General features: G+C 43.5%; 1 protein-coding gene, 1 non-coding gene and 1 pseudogene across 2 annotated transcripts in view; all 3 read right to left on the reverse strand.

Annotated features, from left to right (window-relative positions):
* Positions 1 to 17,345, reverse strand: part of LOC129644558 (collagen alpha-4(VI) chain-like) — a 131,339-nt gene that overhangs the window by 67,218 nt on the left and 46,776 nt on the right. Inside the window, 3 exon segments of the mRNA XM_055570142.1 lie at positions 6,542 to 6,586; positions 9,123 to 9,149; positions 10,215 to 10,286. Coding sequence (XP_055426117.1) covers positions 6,542 to 6,586; positions 9,123 to 9,149; positions 10,215 to 10,286 — 144 coding nt within the window.
* On the reverse strand, positions 1,692 to 5,394 carry LOC129642918 (ubiquitin carboxyl-terminal hydrolase 46-like; annotated as a pseudogene).
* On the reverse strand, positions 7,935 to 8,006 carry TRNAC-ACA (transfer RNA cysteine (anticodon ACA)). The gene has a single exon. It is a non-coding gene; the product is annotated as a tRNA-Cys (tRNA).

The raw sequence follows: 17,345 nt of genomic DNA on the forward strand, positions 1-17,345 counted from the left end.
CTTTGACATTCTAGCCAAGAGCAGGAAGTTCTAAATCTGACTCTACGACAGACTAGATATCCTGAAAAATTATACCTTACCTACATCTATGAGCTGATAAAGGAAAAGAGAAATCCTTGGAGTTCCTAATAAAGAGAAAGCAGGAATCTAGGGGAGCAATAGCCACTGGCTTCCCTAAGGACTTCTGATCATTCTGCAAGTATGTGGTGTGAAAACCACATTTATTTTAACGTGCTTCCAGGAGGTAGAGCCACAAGTGCATGGCAGAAGCACTCCACTCAGGCTTCAGTGACTTCTTGCAGACTAAGTTCCATCAAAAATGAGTTTCAATCAAAAGTCACAACACACGTGAGGAAGAAACCAGCAGAACCAACAGACAACATATCAGGCTTCGTATGACTATAGATAATCAGAATTACCATAAGTATCTTTAATACATTTAACTAACCAAAAAGAAAGAGTAAAACAGCCACTATATTTTTTTATTTTTAAAAATGATCAAGCAGATTTGAGAGAAAAATCAAACAGAACTTCTTGAAGTGGAAATCAGAATAACCAAAATTAAAAATCCAATTGGCAGGTTAAACTGTATGTTAAACACAAATTAACAAAGGATTGGTGAGCTAGGAACTGAAGAAATTATTCAGACTCCGGCACAGAAAGACAAAGAAATAGAAAATATAAAAGATAGACCAAGCTATTGAAGATAAAATGGGAAGGTCCACAAATTTTCAATTAGACTTCCAGAAGGAGATCACAGAGAAAATGGGAAAAATAAGAACTTCAAAATGATAATCTGCTAAGGCTTTTCCAAAACTTAAAGTGAAAGTGAAGTCACTCAGTCGTGTCTGACTCTTTGCAACCCCGTGGACTGTAGCCCACCAGGCTCCTCCATCCATGGGATTCTCCAGTCAAGAGTACTGGAGTGGGGTGCCATTGCCTTCTCCAGGGGATTTTGGAGATTGAATCCAGGTCTCCTGCATTGCAGGCAGACGCTTTACCCTCTAAGCCACCAGAGAGGTCTCCAAAACTTAAGAGAAGGTACAAATGCTCAGATTCAGAAGCCTAATAAGTCCCAAACAGGATAAGGGAAAAGTAACCCACACCTGGACTGGTCACACGAAACTGCAGAAACTGGAAACAAATGGAAATCTGGGAAGCAGCCGGTATTTTTTAAAGGTTGCTGACAAAGGAACAACCATTATTTGATGGATAACTTTTTTTTCCCCCACAAGGACCCTTTTAATAAAAGGTACCAATACTCAAATGATTTAATAAATACATATAAAACAAAAGTGAAAAAGGTAAAATAACTATGGTGAGATAAGGTTCATCCAAAAAAACACTCTGTCTTGTCAAGCACCTTGGGAATCTGAGCCAAGGAAACACTGCCATTTTGGTCACCTCTCCACCCACCCATGGACACTCCCTTTGACCCACCTGTATCCCCAGCTAACTCCAGTATCTCCTCTAGGGAAGGTTCCGTGTTAGTCCTGGGCCTTGCTGGGGCCTCGCACACGGACCGAAATGCTAACAGGTGAACAGGTGTGCAATGCGACTCCTGCGAGGAAAGGTATCGCCTGGCTAAGGAGACCTGGGCCGGAGGCAGTCTCCGTGGGGTCTCCACCCTGCCACCACCAACTGTGAAACACCAGTGGGATTGGAAAGATCCCTTGGAGAGCTTAGCAGCATCAGATAAAGGAGAGATACAGCTCACGGATGGAAGACAAGCAGCACTGAAAACAGAGCATAGAGCCCTTTCCCTGAAACTAGGTTTTGATAGCAAGACAAGAAAAGCCACTTTCCACTGTACATAAAAGCTTCCCCCACTCAGCTTTGCCTGCCCTGAGCTCCACACCTCCTCAGTCCCTGGGATTCTAACAGCCGGCAGGCACAGCCCAGGGCAGCCACTAGACACCCTCAACAGCTTCTCTTCTCCAAGTTCCACCTGGAGGATGAATTCAGTTTCGAGGTTCCTTTTAAACCTTTTCACTCACGCAAACTTAAAGCTATAGTTTTAGCTCTTAAAAGGTGGGCATCCACCCCATTCTTCTGTCTGTTGGAACAGAGGCAGAGAAGCTAAAAATGGGGAGCAGTCTTTCCAAAGATGAGTTAAAGGAATGCATTGAAATGAGAAGTCATTTAGGAAGATTACTTCCCTGGTGTCTCAGAGGGTAAAGCCTCTGTCTACAATGAGGGAGACCCGGGTTTGATCCCTGGGTTGGGAAGATCTCCTGGAGAAGGAAATGGCAACTCCCTCCAGTATTTTGGCCTGGAAAATCCCATGGACAGAGGAGCCTGGTGGGCTACAGTCCATGGGGTCGTAAAGAGTCAGACATGACTAAGTGACTTCACTTTCTTTCACTTTCTTTAGGAAGATTAGTAAAGACCCCAAATAGACTGTCCATGTTTATAATAAATGTCATTCTAATTCAGCCAGACAGAGCCATAACATGTTGTTGTTCAGTGGTTCAGTCGTGTCCAACTTTTTGTGACTTCAAGGACTGCAGCATGCCAGGCTTCCCTGTCCTTCACCAACTCCCAGAGTTGGCTCAAACTCATGTCCACTGAGTTGGTGATGCCATTCAACCATCTCATCCTGTCACCCCCTTCTCCTCCTGCCCTCAGTCTTTCCCAGCATCAGGGTCTTTTCCAGTGAGTCAGCTCTTCATATCAGGTGGCCAAAGCATTCAGCTTCAGCTTAAGCATCAGTCCTTCCAATGAATGTGTGCTCAGTCACTCAGTCCTTTGTCTGAGTCTTTGCAACCCCATGAACTGTAGCCCACCAGGTTCCTCTGTCCATGGGATTTTTCAGGTGCCGGGAGCCAGCGAGAGACATTCCACTCGTGACAAAGGTCATGAGGAAGGAGGCTCGGCAGACGCAAAGGCGGGATCGAGCCTCGGGAGTGCCCCCGGATATTCTCGAGCATCTACCCCCAAAAACCAGAGTCTGCCTACTTTATTGCTTTGTGCTCTCACCTCTGACTTTACTGGGGGCTGTCCCAGCCCCACCATCTCACTCTCTCTGTCAAAGAGTTAACTTACAGCTCCAATTAATAAAGTTCCTGGGCAATTAGGAGTGTTTAAATCCAAACCCCTCAGATGGCTCTCTAACTCACCTGACAAGTTTACCCGGACACCTACAGCTATGCATACGATTGTTTACAGTCTCCCAGCCTCCAGAGGCACGGGAAGCTTAAGATATTCAAATAGCTTAGAGCCTTTCAGAGAGTTAGAAACTGTCAGAATAAAACTAGTAAAAGATTTCATTGATGAGCCAATGCTTGTTGCCAAGTTTCCACATCCCCTGAATTGTATCCTTGAATGTGTATTAATTAGTATAGTTGGTATGTAGAAAAAATAAATAGTGGTCTTGGTGTTAGTAACTTTAGACCCTTAAGGTAATAAATTTTTTCCTTTGTAAACCCATTACACATCCGCCCTATAGGAATGCAATTTTATCTTCGGAAGATGGCGCCAAACCTTAAAATAATTACTCTTAGAGAAAATAAGTCTTTGTTAATAAGTCCTTGTCAAGAGTCATAAAATGTTAATAGGCCTTCTGGCCAGAAGATGATGTAAATCACCTAAACCATTTGTATACGATAAATTTGCAGAAAAGAAACCCTGGTTTTTGATAAGGATCAAAAACTGCTGACTTTGCATCCCCTATTATCCTCTATGTGTAACTTAGGGTATATAAGCCCCTGTTGAAAATAAAGCTATGGGCCTTGCTCACCAACGCTTGGTCTCCCCATGTCATTCTTCCCCTCAATTTTCAGCTGAGTGTCCATCTGGAGCGCGGATATCCTCTGTGACCATTTATTTGCCTGGGCTTCTAAGACCCACTCGAGAAGGTGTCTAAGGTGGGGCACCTTCCACTATTCGAGAGGGCGCCTGCGGCCTCCGTGGTCAGAGCTAACCTGGTGTCATGGGTTATATTGATTTTCCACGTAAACCAAGCCACTCAGCTTCTTTTCTCCACTGAATTTTCCTACTGAGCTATCCTCTTTTTATTACTCTTTATATCTCTAATTAACATTTGAATAGGTCTTCTAGCCGTCTCTCCTTCGAATACCCTGGATCAGCCGGGGCTGGACCTCGGCATTCAGGCAAGAATATTCCAATGAATATTCAGGGTTGATTTCCTTTAGGATTTGGAAAGGAGATCTAGTTAGCTCTCCTTGTAGTCCAAGGGACTGTCAAGAGTCTTCTCTAACACCACAGTTCAAAAGTATCAATTCTTTGGTGCTCAGCTTTCTTTAGAGTCCAACTCTCACATCCATACATGACCACTGGAAAAACCATAGCTTTGACTAGATTAGAGCAGTATCATCTGCATATCTGCAGTTGTTAATATTTCTCCCAGCAATCGTGATTTCAATCCTGAAATTAGCAAATGTCATTCATCTAAACCTTACTACGATCTGACTGCAGTTGACGTTACCTCAGACTAACTTAAACCCTCGAGTAGGGCTGCATGTAGGAAAATGAAGGGGAGCTGGGGGAAGGGGGAGGACTCACACAGCCAGACCCCTGAGACATGGAGTACACTGCTGGTGGGTCTCTGGCGGGGATGGGTGTCTGCAGAGAAACGTCTGCAGCTCAGAGTGCTTTGAACAGTTCCCCCCATTCAAATGAGTCCCACAGTCCTTTAAGTTATTATCTTGATGGACAGAATAAAATATATCCAGATTCCAAATTTTTTTTATATCTGAAGTCAGGCCATAGAATTCTTCAGTAGCTTGGGCATCCATTTTCTCTACCACGTCATCAGCAAACAAAAGCCAGAAGCCATGGCTTTTCACCACAGTAAAATGGACATAAAGCCATGATTAGGAGCACTGCCCCAGGGGACCGCCACCACAGCCAGGGCGTACACGCAGTCCAGATGGACCACGTCACTGCAGGCATTGGAGAGCTGCAGTTCCAGCAGGAAGACCACCTGGTAAGATCATTTGGTGTACGTGGAGCTGCTCCATGTACTTGTACCACTCGACATGCAAGGCCAAAATCATGGGCGGCTTTCTGACCCTCATCCTTTGCTGGGCCTCTGCTGCAACTTGTTTCACAACAATATTCCTGTCCTCTCCACAATGTTTCTGTGTTGCTGAAGTCTCTTAGACAGGGAGCAATAGATATATTCTGCTCCACGTTGACACAAAGGTCAAGAAAATCTTCATCTTTTGCTACAGACAGTTTCACAGCTCAAGCATCAAGTTTCATGGGTGAGTGCTCCCTGAGAAATCTCATGGACACAAGTGATCCTGGCTTATCACTCTCTGCAGTTCCTTCACACTGCCAGTTTTTCAGTCTCCCATTTAGTTTCTTCTCTTCCTGCGGGATGTCCGTGGTCAGCAAATAATTTAAACATTCATGAGCATCCTGCTGCATGTAGTTGTCTAAGAGATCGCTTTCTTGTCTCAACCTCGAAATGCACTTCTTTGGTGGAGTCACACTAACCTTCTTCGGAGTGGCAATGCTGTGGAAACAGTCTCCCAGACAGGTCAACAAGTTCTCCTTCCTTCTGGGTTAGGCCTTGTGTGCCAGGACATTCTCCTAGAACCTCTGGCAGGAGTTCAAGGCCGCAGCACGGAACAACAGCAGCATGTGTTTCTGAAGCTGACCAGTTCAAAGCATTGTTCATGGATTGGAAACTGCACTGAATCAATGTCTTTTTCCAGAGTAGAGGCATTGGGTGCCCTTTGAGGCACCACTCAAAATATTTGAGAGTGAGGAACACAGGTGTCCTTCTCTGTCAAATCCTCACAGAATACTGCAACCATATTATAGGTGGAGGCAATGTTTCAAACAGCCATTAGCCTAAAGGTTACAGCAATCCCACACCACTGTCTTTATAAGGTGAAAACAGGACTGGCCATGGTGGAGTGTTCAAGGGGAGGCCAGGCGTGGTGGTCCTGGTGGTGGGGAGGTGAGCTGGGGTTAAGCTTTCAGCTTGATGGCTAACTTCTAAACAGCAAAAGCAAAGGAGAGAAGACAGTAGAAGCCCAGGAGAATATAAAATCATATTTCCAAAGTCCTAGAGAAAATAGTTTACCGAAGAACAATCTTTCAAGTAAAAGTGTGAAATCATGAGATTTTTTTTTCCAGATAAAAAACAACCAAGGGAGTTTACAACCTTTGTTAAAGAAAAACTCTAAAAGTTGTACCTTAGACAAAAGAAGCACCATCGTTCAATGTTCTTTTGAAGGTATCAGTGATAGCAACAGAAATGAGGGTAAAGCCAGATAAGGATCAACCAGATAAAACCATAATTATGACAAAGTCTCATTTAGCAGAAATTAACAAAATAAAAAGACAGAAATAAAATACTGGACAATAATATGTGAAATGGGAGTTAAGTCTCTAAGACCCTTGTGTTTTGAAGATAATAGCAAATATATAAGCTAACTTTCGACATTGTTAAGCATGCGTCTTTACTTACATTTCCAGACCAATCGTGACAACCATAGAGACTATTAATGCCACACTAGTGGGGGCAGAGAGGGGCTGGGGACACAGAATGAGAGACTTTGTGTACCTGGTCTCCGTGCAAGCCATCAACACCCTCCTCACCAGGGTTGCCCTGCAGTGCAAAGGAAGATGAGAACGTTAGGCAAAGAGGACCAGGGTACATGTTCTTGTTCTGATGCTAATTTCTTTGCTAATATTGTTCTCAGTTGGTACAAGAATCTAGACCTCCAAAACAAACATTTATATACTGCATTCATGTATTGCTATTGCTAAGTCACTTCAGTCATGTCCGACTCTGTGTGACCTCATAGACAGCAGCCCACCAGGCTTCCCCGTCCCTGGGATTCTCCAGGCAAGAACACTGGAGTGGGTTGCCATTTCCTTCTCCAATGCATGGCAGCATTAAAAAGCAGTAATTATTTTCTTCCTGAGGTGGATAGTAGCTCTATATACTGTTTTTCCTGACAGCTCAGCTGTTAAAGAAAAGGAACTCAGATTTTGAATGGACAGAAATATGTCCTTGTAAGTTTTTACACTGAAACAAGTACTGTAACTCCTTCACAAGACTGAATGAAACATTCCTCACAGATTGTCTACATGCTAACATTGGTCCTTTTGCCGTTGGGTTTCTTTTTTTTTCATAGTTTTACATTCTTTTATTCTGAAGCTAAGGCACACAAAGAGTCCCTTGGACTGCAAGGAGATCCAACCAGTCCATTCTGAAGGAGATCAGCCCTGGGATGTCTTTGGAAGGAATGATGCTAAAGCTGAGACTCCAGTACTTTGGCCACCTCATGCGAAAAGTTGACTCATTGGAAAAGACTCTGATGCTGGGAGGGATTGGGGGCAGGAGGAGAAGGAGACGACAGAGGATGAGATGGCTGGATGGCATCACTGACTCAATGGACGTGAGTCTGAGTGAACTCCGGGAGTTGGTGATGGACAGGGAAGCCTGGCGTGCTGTGATTCATGGGGTTGCAAAGAGTCGGACATGACTGAGCGACTGAACTGAACTGAAGGCACACAAAAGCATCCTGAGAATATGCCACTGACTATTTTTTTAGTTTAAAAAGACTGGCAAATATCCCTGAATTAATCTGCATAATGGAAACTTGGATGATTCCAGAAGAAGTAGGAATTAAATGAGTGTGTATGCATATGTATGCATTTTGAAAGACTTAAAAAAAAAAAAAAAAACTTCTTTAGAAAAGAACTGAAACACTGGGGCTAACTAGTGATGAAAGTAAAAACTGGCAGCTGTATTGTGATGGTTCATCAAGCATTCCATCACTTTCAAGTTATGGATCCTTCATTTTGCCAAGTATCTCCGTGAATGAAGTTGCTCAGTTGTGTCCAACTCTTTGCGACTCCATGGACTGTAGCCTACCAGGCTCCTCCATCCTTGGGGTTTTCCAGGCAAGAGTACTGGGGTGGGTTGCCATTTCCTTCTCCAGAGAATCTTCCCAACCCAGGGATTGAACCCGGGTCTCCTGCATTGTAGGCAGACGCTTTACCATCTGAGCCACCAGGGAAACTCTTTTGAAGAAAATAGTTTATAAAGCATCTTTTGAAGAAAAATATTTGAAATTCTGCAAGCAGAATAATGGAGAAGGCAATGGCACGCCACTCCAGTACTCTTGCCTGGAAAATCCCATGGACAGAGGAGCCTGGTAGGCTGCAGTCCATGGGGTCGCTAAGAGTCAGACAAGACTCAGCGACTTCACTTCACTTTTCACTCTCATGCACTGGAGAAGGAAATGGCAACCCACTCCAGTTTTCTTGCCTGGAGAATCCCAGGGACGGGGGAGCCTGGTGGGCTGCCGTCTATGGGGTCGCACAGAGTCGGACACAACTGAAGCGACTTAGCAGCAGCAGAAGCAGCAGCAAACAGAATAAGATGCATGTCACATATGTGGGATGGTTGGTTGATTTACTCCCACTGACCACACAAGGAAATCAAGTTTCAGGCATTTTTTTTAACAAACATACGGCTGAGTTAGAGAACGAATATGAGCACACAAAACTGCTGGGCTAAAATTACATGCTGTGTTGGGCACAGACTATAGGGGTGGGTCAGTGGTACCAGGAGACCTGATACCTATCAGCCATTGTTTGACTTTTCACCACTTTGTAACCATTCCCAAGAGTAATGTGGGGAACAGAGAAGGAACCTAATAAATTTTTCTGGATGAATGGACGAGCAAATGGATACTTTGCTTCTGAATACACAGCCATTCCCTACTACGCCAGCTCCTTTGCAGCTGTGTGCTAGCATCTCTCTCCTACTTGACACCAAGCTTGACCAGACCCTCCTGACCATGTCTTGAATTCAGGACCAACTCTTCCAAATAAACATGATAAACAGATGGCTCAGTTTTTACAGAATTAGCAAGGCTTAAAAGTTATCATATAGATCCAGGCCGTGAGCCTGAAATACATGCCTTACAATTAGCCATTCATTAGCGTGGCAGTTTGGCCATTAATGGCATCTGACATATTCCCTTTTTTTTTTTTTTTTTTTGACATATTCCCTTTTCTGAAAGTTTTAAGTCCCACCTCACTCAAGGAAGGAAAAACAAGTGAATTCCTTATCATGTTTCCCAAAGAGTCAGTTCTCCAGTTTGAAAAAAGTAAGGAAGGTCACTCACTTTTTCTCCTGAAAATCCTCTTGCTCCCTAAAGTTAAGAAGAAATAAAAATGACTGAGATTGAATGAGGCTTTTAAACTATTGTTTCACTTAGAGAACCATATGTCCCTAATTTCAAGAAAATGTAATTTTTTAGATCAAAATGAAGGTTCTTCCTCCAGTAACCATAATGGACTGCGCAGCCTTCTGATCACTACCACTTCCCCGCACCTGTGATGTGAAGAAAATTGCATCTTGCCACTCCTCACACAGTAAGGGCTGAGCTGGAAACAGCAGTGACCTTCCACTTATAACAGTCATGTTTTGTCACACAAAAATGAGAATACACTGAATAACAAGCATGAGAAGGCTTCCAGGAACAACAGCATAAATTCATTGAAAGAGAAACATTAGAATATGCAGAATATGGTCATTGTGATCAGAAAAACTCTATAGGACTCTGAAGTTGCAGACAAGACTTTCTAGCCTTACTGAAGGAGACTGTCTAATCCTGGAAAGTTAAGAACATTTAAGGCAACGATGCCCCACCCATCAGCCCTTAATGTTTTAAGGATCTCAAGCCCCGCCTCCAGTTGCCATTTCTGTGACTCATCTCCTGAGGGTTCTTTCCTGGAGCCAGAGCCTGTCCACACACAAGGCGGTCCAGAAGCACTGGGGAATTAATGCCCCTTGAGAGCAACCCTCAGCTAATGCCTGACAGCATTTGGGTGCGTGAATACCCCACCCCCTCACCCTCGAGTGGGATAACACTGAAGTGCGTATTTGCTCCACGCCGGCTCCCACCGTTCCCCAGCAGAATTAAGCTCCGTCCACCCACAGTGGTTACTGAACAAGGCAGCCTTTTGAGGCCTCCTTCCCTTCCACCTCACTTCTCCACATCTCACACTCCACTACCACTGTTTACTTTGGTCCCCTCCCAGCAAACTATTTACATTGGATTCCTTTTCTCAGGCTCTACTTCTACTTCTAGGAAACCCTCCCTGTGAGAAAGAGTGAAAACACCACAGCTATGTTGAAGAATTAAGATTTTCGTTAAACTCAAGGGATAAAACAGAGACAAGGAAAGAATGCCGCAGGTCAAGGTCACACTCACCTTAGGGCCTCGTGCACCCCAGCAACCTTCCTCACCTCGGGGTCCAGAAAGGCCTCGGGGGCCTCTTTCTCCCTGTGGAATAATGACACACATAGAGACAATCCAGCAGCTATCTCAACCACCACCCAGTCGGCTCCAACTAGCGGTAACAGCCATCCGAGTGACTAAAATACAACACGATCCTTACAAGTCCTTTCACATCCTCAAAGACCCGATTGAATCACCTGCAAGGCAATCAGAATGTTCATCCAGCAACTGCCCACATTGATGACTCCAAATTATCTAGATTTTTAATTCGTTCAGTCAAGCCACTTTGGGAAAACTTGAGCACTCAAACAAAACAGGTGTGTTTGAACATTTCCTCCAGGCAGCTAAAACTGGATGAACATTTCCTTGTGCTCCACAGAGAATAAACCACACTGTTTAACTCTCTCCTCTTGGTGAAATCCCGCTCACCCCTAAGGTGTAGACCATATATCACCTCTCCTCCTGAGAAGCTGTTTCTGCTATACTGTGTCACTATCTGTTTCCCGTGTTATATTCCTGCTGTAGTATGAGTTCTTAGAGATAAGGACAACGTCTCATTTCTTTGTCTCTGGGTTTCCAGCCATACACATACTTCCTGGCACACAGGATCATCCAATCAAGACTTGAAGAATGACTTTTTGAATCCTACCAACTAATATGACCTCTTGATCTAATACTGGAGGCAAAGGGGGACGGTAAATATCATGCCTTTTGCCGAACTGATTCAAGGTAAAGTAAAAAGTAGTGTATATCCCATGAGACTTTCATCAAAAGAGGGTCTGCAAATATGAACAGCTGCTGCTGCTGCTGCTAAGTCGCTTCAGTCGTGTCCGACTCTGTGCGACCCCGTAGAAAGCAGCCTACCGTGCTCCTCCGTCCTTGGGATTCTCCAGGCAAAAATGCTGGAGTGGGTTGCCATTTCCTTTTCCAATGCATGAAAGTGAAAAGTGAAAGTGAAGTATCTCAGTCAAGTCTGACTCTTCGTGACCCCATGGACTGCAGCCCACGAGGCTCCTCCGTCCATGGGATTTTCCAGGCAAGAGTACTGGAGACGGTTGCCATTGCCTTCTCCGTATGAACAGCTAACTTTGACTTAATGAGGCCAGATAACTTCCCTACAAACACTGCCCAGGACAGTAAAAGGGAACATGGGAACATGAGAGGTACTCTGGGTCTGGAATGAAAGGACCTGGGTTTAGGCCCTAGTGTAATAGAGAAGGAACTTTGTATTCTGTTACCAGTATAGGGCTTTCCAGGTGGCACTAGTGGTAAAGAACCTGCCTGCCAATTCAGGAGACAGCAGAGATGCAGGTTCGATCCCTGGGTCTGGAAGATCCCCTGGAGGAGGGAAAGGCAGCCCACTTAGCATTCTTGCCTGGAGACTCCCATGGCAGAGGAGCCCAAAGAGTGGGCTACAGTCCATAAGGCTGCAAAGAGTCAGGCCTGAATGAAGTGGCTTAACACACACCCCCATACACACAAGTAAATCACTAAAGGATGTCGCCCATAAATTGGACATAGCGGCCTCTCTCAGGGAACCCTACCTCCCATGCCTGTGTGTGCATGCTTAGCCGCGTCTGACTCTGCAATCCCATGGACTGTACCCCTCCAGGCTCCTCTGTCCCTGGGATTTCCCAGGCAAGAATACTGGAGGGGGCTTGCCACTTCCTCCTCCAGGGGTCTTCCCAACCCAGGGATCTAACCCAGGTCTCCTGTGTCTCCTGCACAAACCACAAGTGTCATATTTTTTTCCCCTTCTCTCTACAAAACTAAAAGGAGGTTTCTTTTAAATCCTGTGCTGTCATGATGATACCTGGTTCCGCCTAAACTTTTCTCAAACCTTTAGCTAACGAATGCGTTTTTCTTATGGAAATGTTCTTCTTAAGCTATGTTAATGAACTATGTATTTGCCTTGGAATCTGCTTTTCTTCAAGTAGGTTCTGCCTAAGACCCAAAGCTTGAACAGATAATGGCTCAACAAACCAGTACATCTTACTCATGGAAATGTTCTCTTCAGTTCAGTTCAGTTCAGTTCAGTTGCTCAGTCGTATCCGACTCTTTGCGACCCCATGAATCGCAGCACGCCAGGCCTCCCTGTCCATCACCAACTCCCAGAGTTCACTCAGACTCACGTCCATTGAGTCAGTGATGCCATCCAGCCATCTCATCCTCTGTCGTCCCCTTCTCCTCCTGCCCCCAACCCCTAACAGCATCAGAGTCTTTTCCAATGAGTCAACTTTTCACATGAGGTGGCCAAAGTACTGGAGTTTCAGCTTCAGCATCATTCCCTCCAAAGAAATCCCAGGACTGATCTCCTTCAGAATGGACTTGTTGGATCCCCTTGCAGTCAAGGGACTCTCAAGAGTCTTCTCCAACACCACACTTCAAAAGCATCAATTCTTCGGCGCTCAGCCTTCTTCACAGTCCAACTCTCACATCCATACATGACCACTGGAAAAACCATAGCCTTGACTAGTTGGACCTTTGTTGGCAAAGTAATGTCTTTGCTTTTCAATATGCTATCTAGGTTGATCATAACTTTCCTTCCAAGGAGTAAGCATCTTTTAATTTCATGGCTGCAGTCACCATCTGCAGTGATTTTGGAGCCCCTCAAAATAAAGTCTGACACTGTTTCCACTGTTTCCCCATCTATTTCCCATGAAGTGATGGGACCGGATGCCATGATCTTCATTTTCTGAATGTTGAGCTTTAAGCCAACTTTTTCACTCTCCACTTTCACTTTCATCAAGAGGCTTTTTAGTTCCTCTTCACTTTCTGCCATAAGGGTGGTGTCATCTGCATATCTGAGGTTATCGATATTTCTCCTAGCAATCTTGATTCCAGCTTGTGTTTCTTCTAGTCCAGCGTTTCTCATGATGTACTCTGCATATAAGTTAAATAAGCAGGGTGACAATATACAACCTTGACGAACTCCTTTTCCTATTTGGAACCAGTCTGTTGTTCCATGTCCAATTCTAACTGTTGCTTCCTGACCTGCATACAGATTTCTCAAGAGGCAGGTCAGGTGGTCTGGTATTCCCATCTCTTTCAGAATTTTCCACAGTTTATTGTGATCCACACAGTCAAAGGCTTTGGCATAGTCAATAAAGCAGAAATAGATGTTTTTCTAGAACTCTCTTGCTTTTCCGATGATCCAGCAGATGTTGGTAATTTGATCTCTGGTTCCTCTGCCTTTTCTAAAACCAGCTTGAACATCAGGAAGTTCACAGTTCATGTATTGCTGAAGCCTGGCTTGGAGAATTTTGAGCATTACTTTACTAGCGTGTGAGATGAGTGCAACTGTGCGGTAGTTTGAGCATTCTTTGGTATTGCCTTTCTTTGGGATTGGAATGAAAACTGACCTTTTCCAGTCCTGTGGCCACTGCTGAGTTTTGCAAATTTGCTGGCATATTGAATGCAGCACTTTCACAGCATCATCTTTCAGGATTTGGAATAGCTCAACTGGAATTCCATCACCTCCACTAGCTTTGTTCGTAGTGATGCTTTCTAAGGCCCACTTGACTTCACATTCCAGGATGTCTGGCTCTAGGTGAGTGATCACACCATGGTGATTATCTGGGTTGTGAAGATCTTTTTGTACAGTTCTTCTGTGTATTCTTGCCACCTCTTCTTAATATCTTCTGCTTCTGTTAGGTCCATAACATTTCTGTCCTTTATCAAGCCCATCTTTGCATGAAATGTTCCCTTGGTATCTCTAATTTTCTTGAAGACATCTCTAGTCTTTCCCATTCTGTTGTTTTCCTCTATTTCTTTGCATTGATCGCTGAGGAAGGCTTTCTTATTTCTCCTTGCTATTCTTTGGAACTCTGCATTCAGATGTTTATATCTTTCCTTTTCTCCTTTGCTTTTCACTTCTCTTCTTTTCACAGCTATTTGTAAGGCCTCCCAGACAGCCATTTTGCTTTTTTGCATTTCTTTTCCATGGGGATGGTCTTGATCCCTGTCTCCTGTACAATGTCACAAACCTCATTCCATAGTTCATCAGGCACTCTATCTATCAGATCTAGTTCCTTAAATCTATTTCTCACTTCCACTGTATAATCATAAGGGATTTGATTTAGGTCATACCTGAATGGCCTAGTGGTTTTCCCTACTTTCTTCAATTTAAGTCTGAATTTGGCAATAAGGAGTTCATGATCTGAGCCACAGTCAGCTCCTGGTCTTGTTTTTATTGACTGTATAGAGCTTCTCTTAAGCTATGTTAATGAAACGCTGCATTTGCTTGGAAATCTGCCTTTCTTTAGATTCATGTCACTTGTTCTATGGCCAGAGATGACTCACCTTGTGCCAATGCTATTTCAAAATGCATGTTGTGAGAGAGGCGCCTGATGCATTTCTCTCGGTTTTGAGATATATAACAAATATATTAACAGATATATAACTCCTTGCTAAAAACTAGGCACTCTTTCTGCCCCCTTCTAATGTCTATGTCAGAAGCTTCCTCTATCCCTTTACACTTTAATAAAACTTTATTACACAAAAGTTTCAAGTGGTCAAGCTTCATCTCTGACCCTAGATCGAAATCCTCTCCTCCAGAGGTCACGAATCCCGGTGTGGCTCATGGCTCGCAGCTGCAACCTTTCAACAGGAAACCTCCTGACCAGACCCACCTATGGGTGACTGCAGGGGGAATAAGCTAACACATTCCCCTCTGGAAGCTGACAGGAACCTGGAGGTGTTTGACTTTACTCCCTCCCCTTTCAGTATAAAAGAAGCCAGAATTCTAACTCAGGCAAGACAGTTCTTTGGGACATGAGTCCACCGTCTTCTCTGTCGGCCAGCTATCCAAATAAAGTTGCTATTCCTCACCCCAACAATTCATCTCTCAATTTATGGGCCTGTCATGAGATGAGCAGCATAAGCTTGGACTCAGTAACACTAATTCTGCTTGTTTTGTGAGTACATGACTCTGTAAATTAGTTTCCTCCCCTGATAAAATATGATGAATCTGGATAATACTGATTCTACTGATTCTTTGAATCATTTGTAGGATTGCTGCAATGAATACATGAAATACTACACTAGAAGTACTCCTCAAATTGCATGGAGAAGGCAAATGAAGTGTTTTACACCTAACAGACAGCAAGAGATAATAAGACAAGCACAGGTTCTGGCTCCAGACAGATGTGGGTTCAGGTACACCTTCAACCCTTTGAGGAGTTCAGGATTTGGGGGTCCTGAGCCACTTGTCTTCTTGGAGGGCCTTGAAGTAAACCTTTCTCTGCTCCAAGCTGGGTTTGGGTTTGGGCCTCACTGTGCGTTGGGCACACAGACTTGCATTCAGTAACAGTTACGCTGGGTGAAATAAGACAAAAACACTGTAAGATTCTATTTAATGAGGCACTTCGGGTAGTCAACTTCATAGAGACAGAGTAGAATAGTGGTTGCCGGGAACTGAGCAGAGAGAAGCTGTGGAATTAGCATTTAATAGGTACAGAGTTCCAGCTTGCAAAATGGAAAGCTTTCTGGAGAAGGATGGTGGGGATGACCGCACAGCATGGATGCACTTACCACCACTGAGCTGAACGTTGAAAAATGGTGACGATATAAAGTTGATTTTATGTGTATTTTACCACAATTAAAAATTAGAAAGAAACGTGTGAAGGAAAAGACCCCCCACGCCTATGACTTCTATTTTTATTTTCTGAAGTTCCACTTGATGTACATACATGATTGTGTGGTTTTTTCTTTTTTTCAAAATTAGTCCTCAGAAAAGAGTATTCCTAAATTTGAATCTTCCAAAGTCTTTACAAAGTTTCTCATATTTAGAAGACTCTCTCCATTACATTACTTTGAACAGCATTGCATTGACACCCGGTCAGAGTTAATTTGAGATATTTATGGGGTGTTTATGGAGGTCACCCAGCAGATTAGTTTAAAAATGAAAAAAAAAAAGGGCAGGTGGTAAGGAACTCTAACAGAGATTATTACAATTTAAAATGTTAGCTACCATGAAACAGTGGCACTAGTGGTAAAGAACCTGCCTGCCATTCAAGAGACATAAGAGACAAGAGTTTAATCCCTGGGATGGGAAGCTCCCCTGGAGGAGGGCATGGCAACTCACTCCAGTATTCTTGCCTGGAGAATCCCCATGGACAGAGGAGCCTGGCAGGCAACAGTCCACATTAAACATGACCGAAGCACCTTAGTACACACCTTGAAATAAGACTTGTAACAATCACTTTTATAAACAATAAATTTGTGATTACACAGTGGAAACCACAAAAATATTCTTAGAAGAAAAGTGAGGCAAAGGGTTTTTGAAGCTGAAAGTAAAATTTGCAAAATTTTAAATAGTAAAAAATGCTCAGTCTTCAAAAACAGACTTAAAACTGAACACAATATACTCCAGAAAGCCAGGTGAGAAGCTTCCAAGAAGCGGCTTCAGTAATGCTAAAGTAATGGACATAGAAACTATATGGGAAGAATTTTTAATAAAATGGTTTGATAAAATATGAGAAAGAGAAAAAAGAACAATTTCTAATTTAGTACATCTTTTTACATAATGAAAGACTTTACAATGTTTATGTGTAACTAAGTTAAATATTTTAAGTAGACATTTGTCTCATTCACCTACATCTCTATAAGTTAATATTTTTTAACTGGGCAAAACAATTTTAGGATGTTCTCATGAGAAAATAGGAATTTTCTTAAAATGGGCATACATGTTAAATTGTTTTGAGAAGAAAATTTGGGCTTACTGAGTTTCTTATTCAGAATTTAGTTCTATTCTGTTTAAAAATTGGTGCTCTACTGCTCACAGCAGTTGCTCTATTAAAGCTAACAATTATTCAGTTCAGCTCAGTCATCTCCAACTCTTTGTGACTCCATGGACTGCAGCCCAGCAGGCCTCTCTGTCCAGCACCAGCTCCCAGAACTTGCTCAAACTCATGTCCATTGAGTCGGTGATGCCATCAAACCATCTCATCCTCTATCATCCCCTTCTCCTCCCGCCTTCAATCTTTCCCAGCATCAGGGTCTTTTCAAATGAGTCAGTTCTTTGCATCAGGTGGCCAAAGTATTGGAGCCTCAGCTTCAGCATCAGTTCTTCCAGTGAATATTCAGGGTTGATTTCCTTTAAGA

Source organism: Bubalus kerabau, chromosome 2 (genome assembly GCF_029407905.1).
Source record: "Bubalus kerabau isolate K-KA32 ecotype Philippines breed swamp buffalo chromosome 2, PCC_UOA_SB_1v2, whole genome shotgun sequence".
NCBI lineage: Eukaryota > Metazoa > Chordata > Mammalia > Artiodactyla > Bovidae > Bubalus > Bubalus kerabau.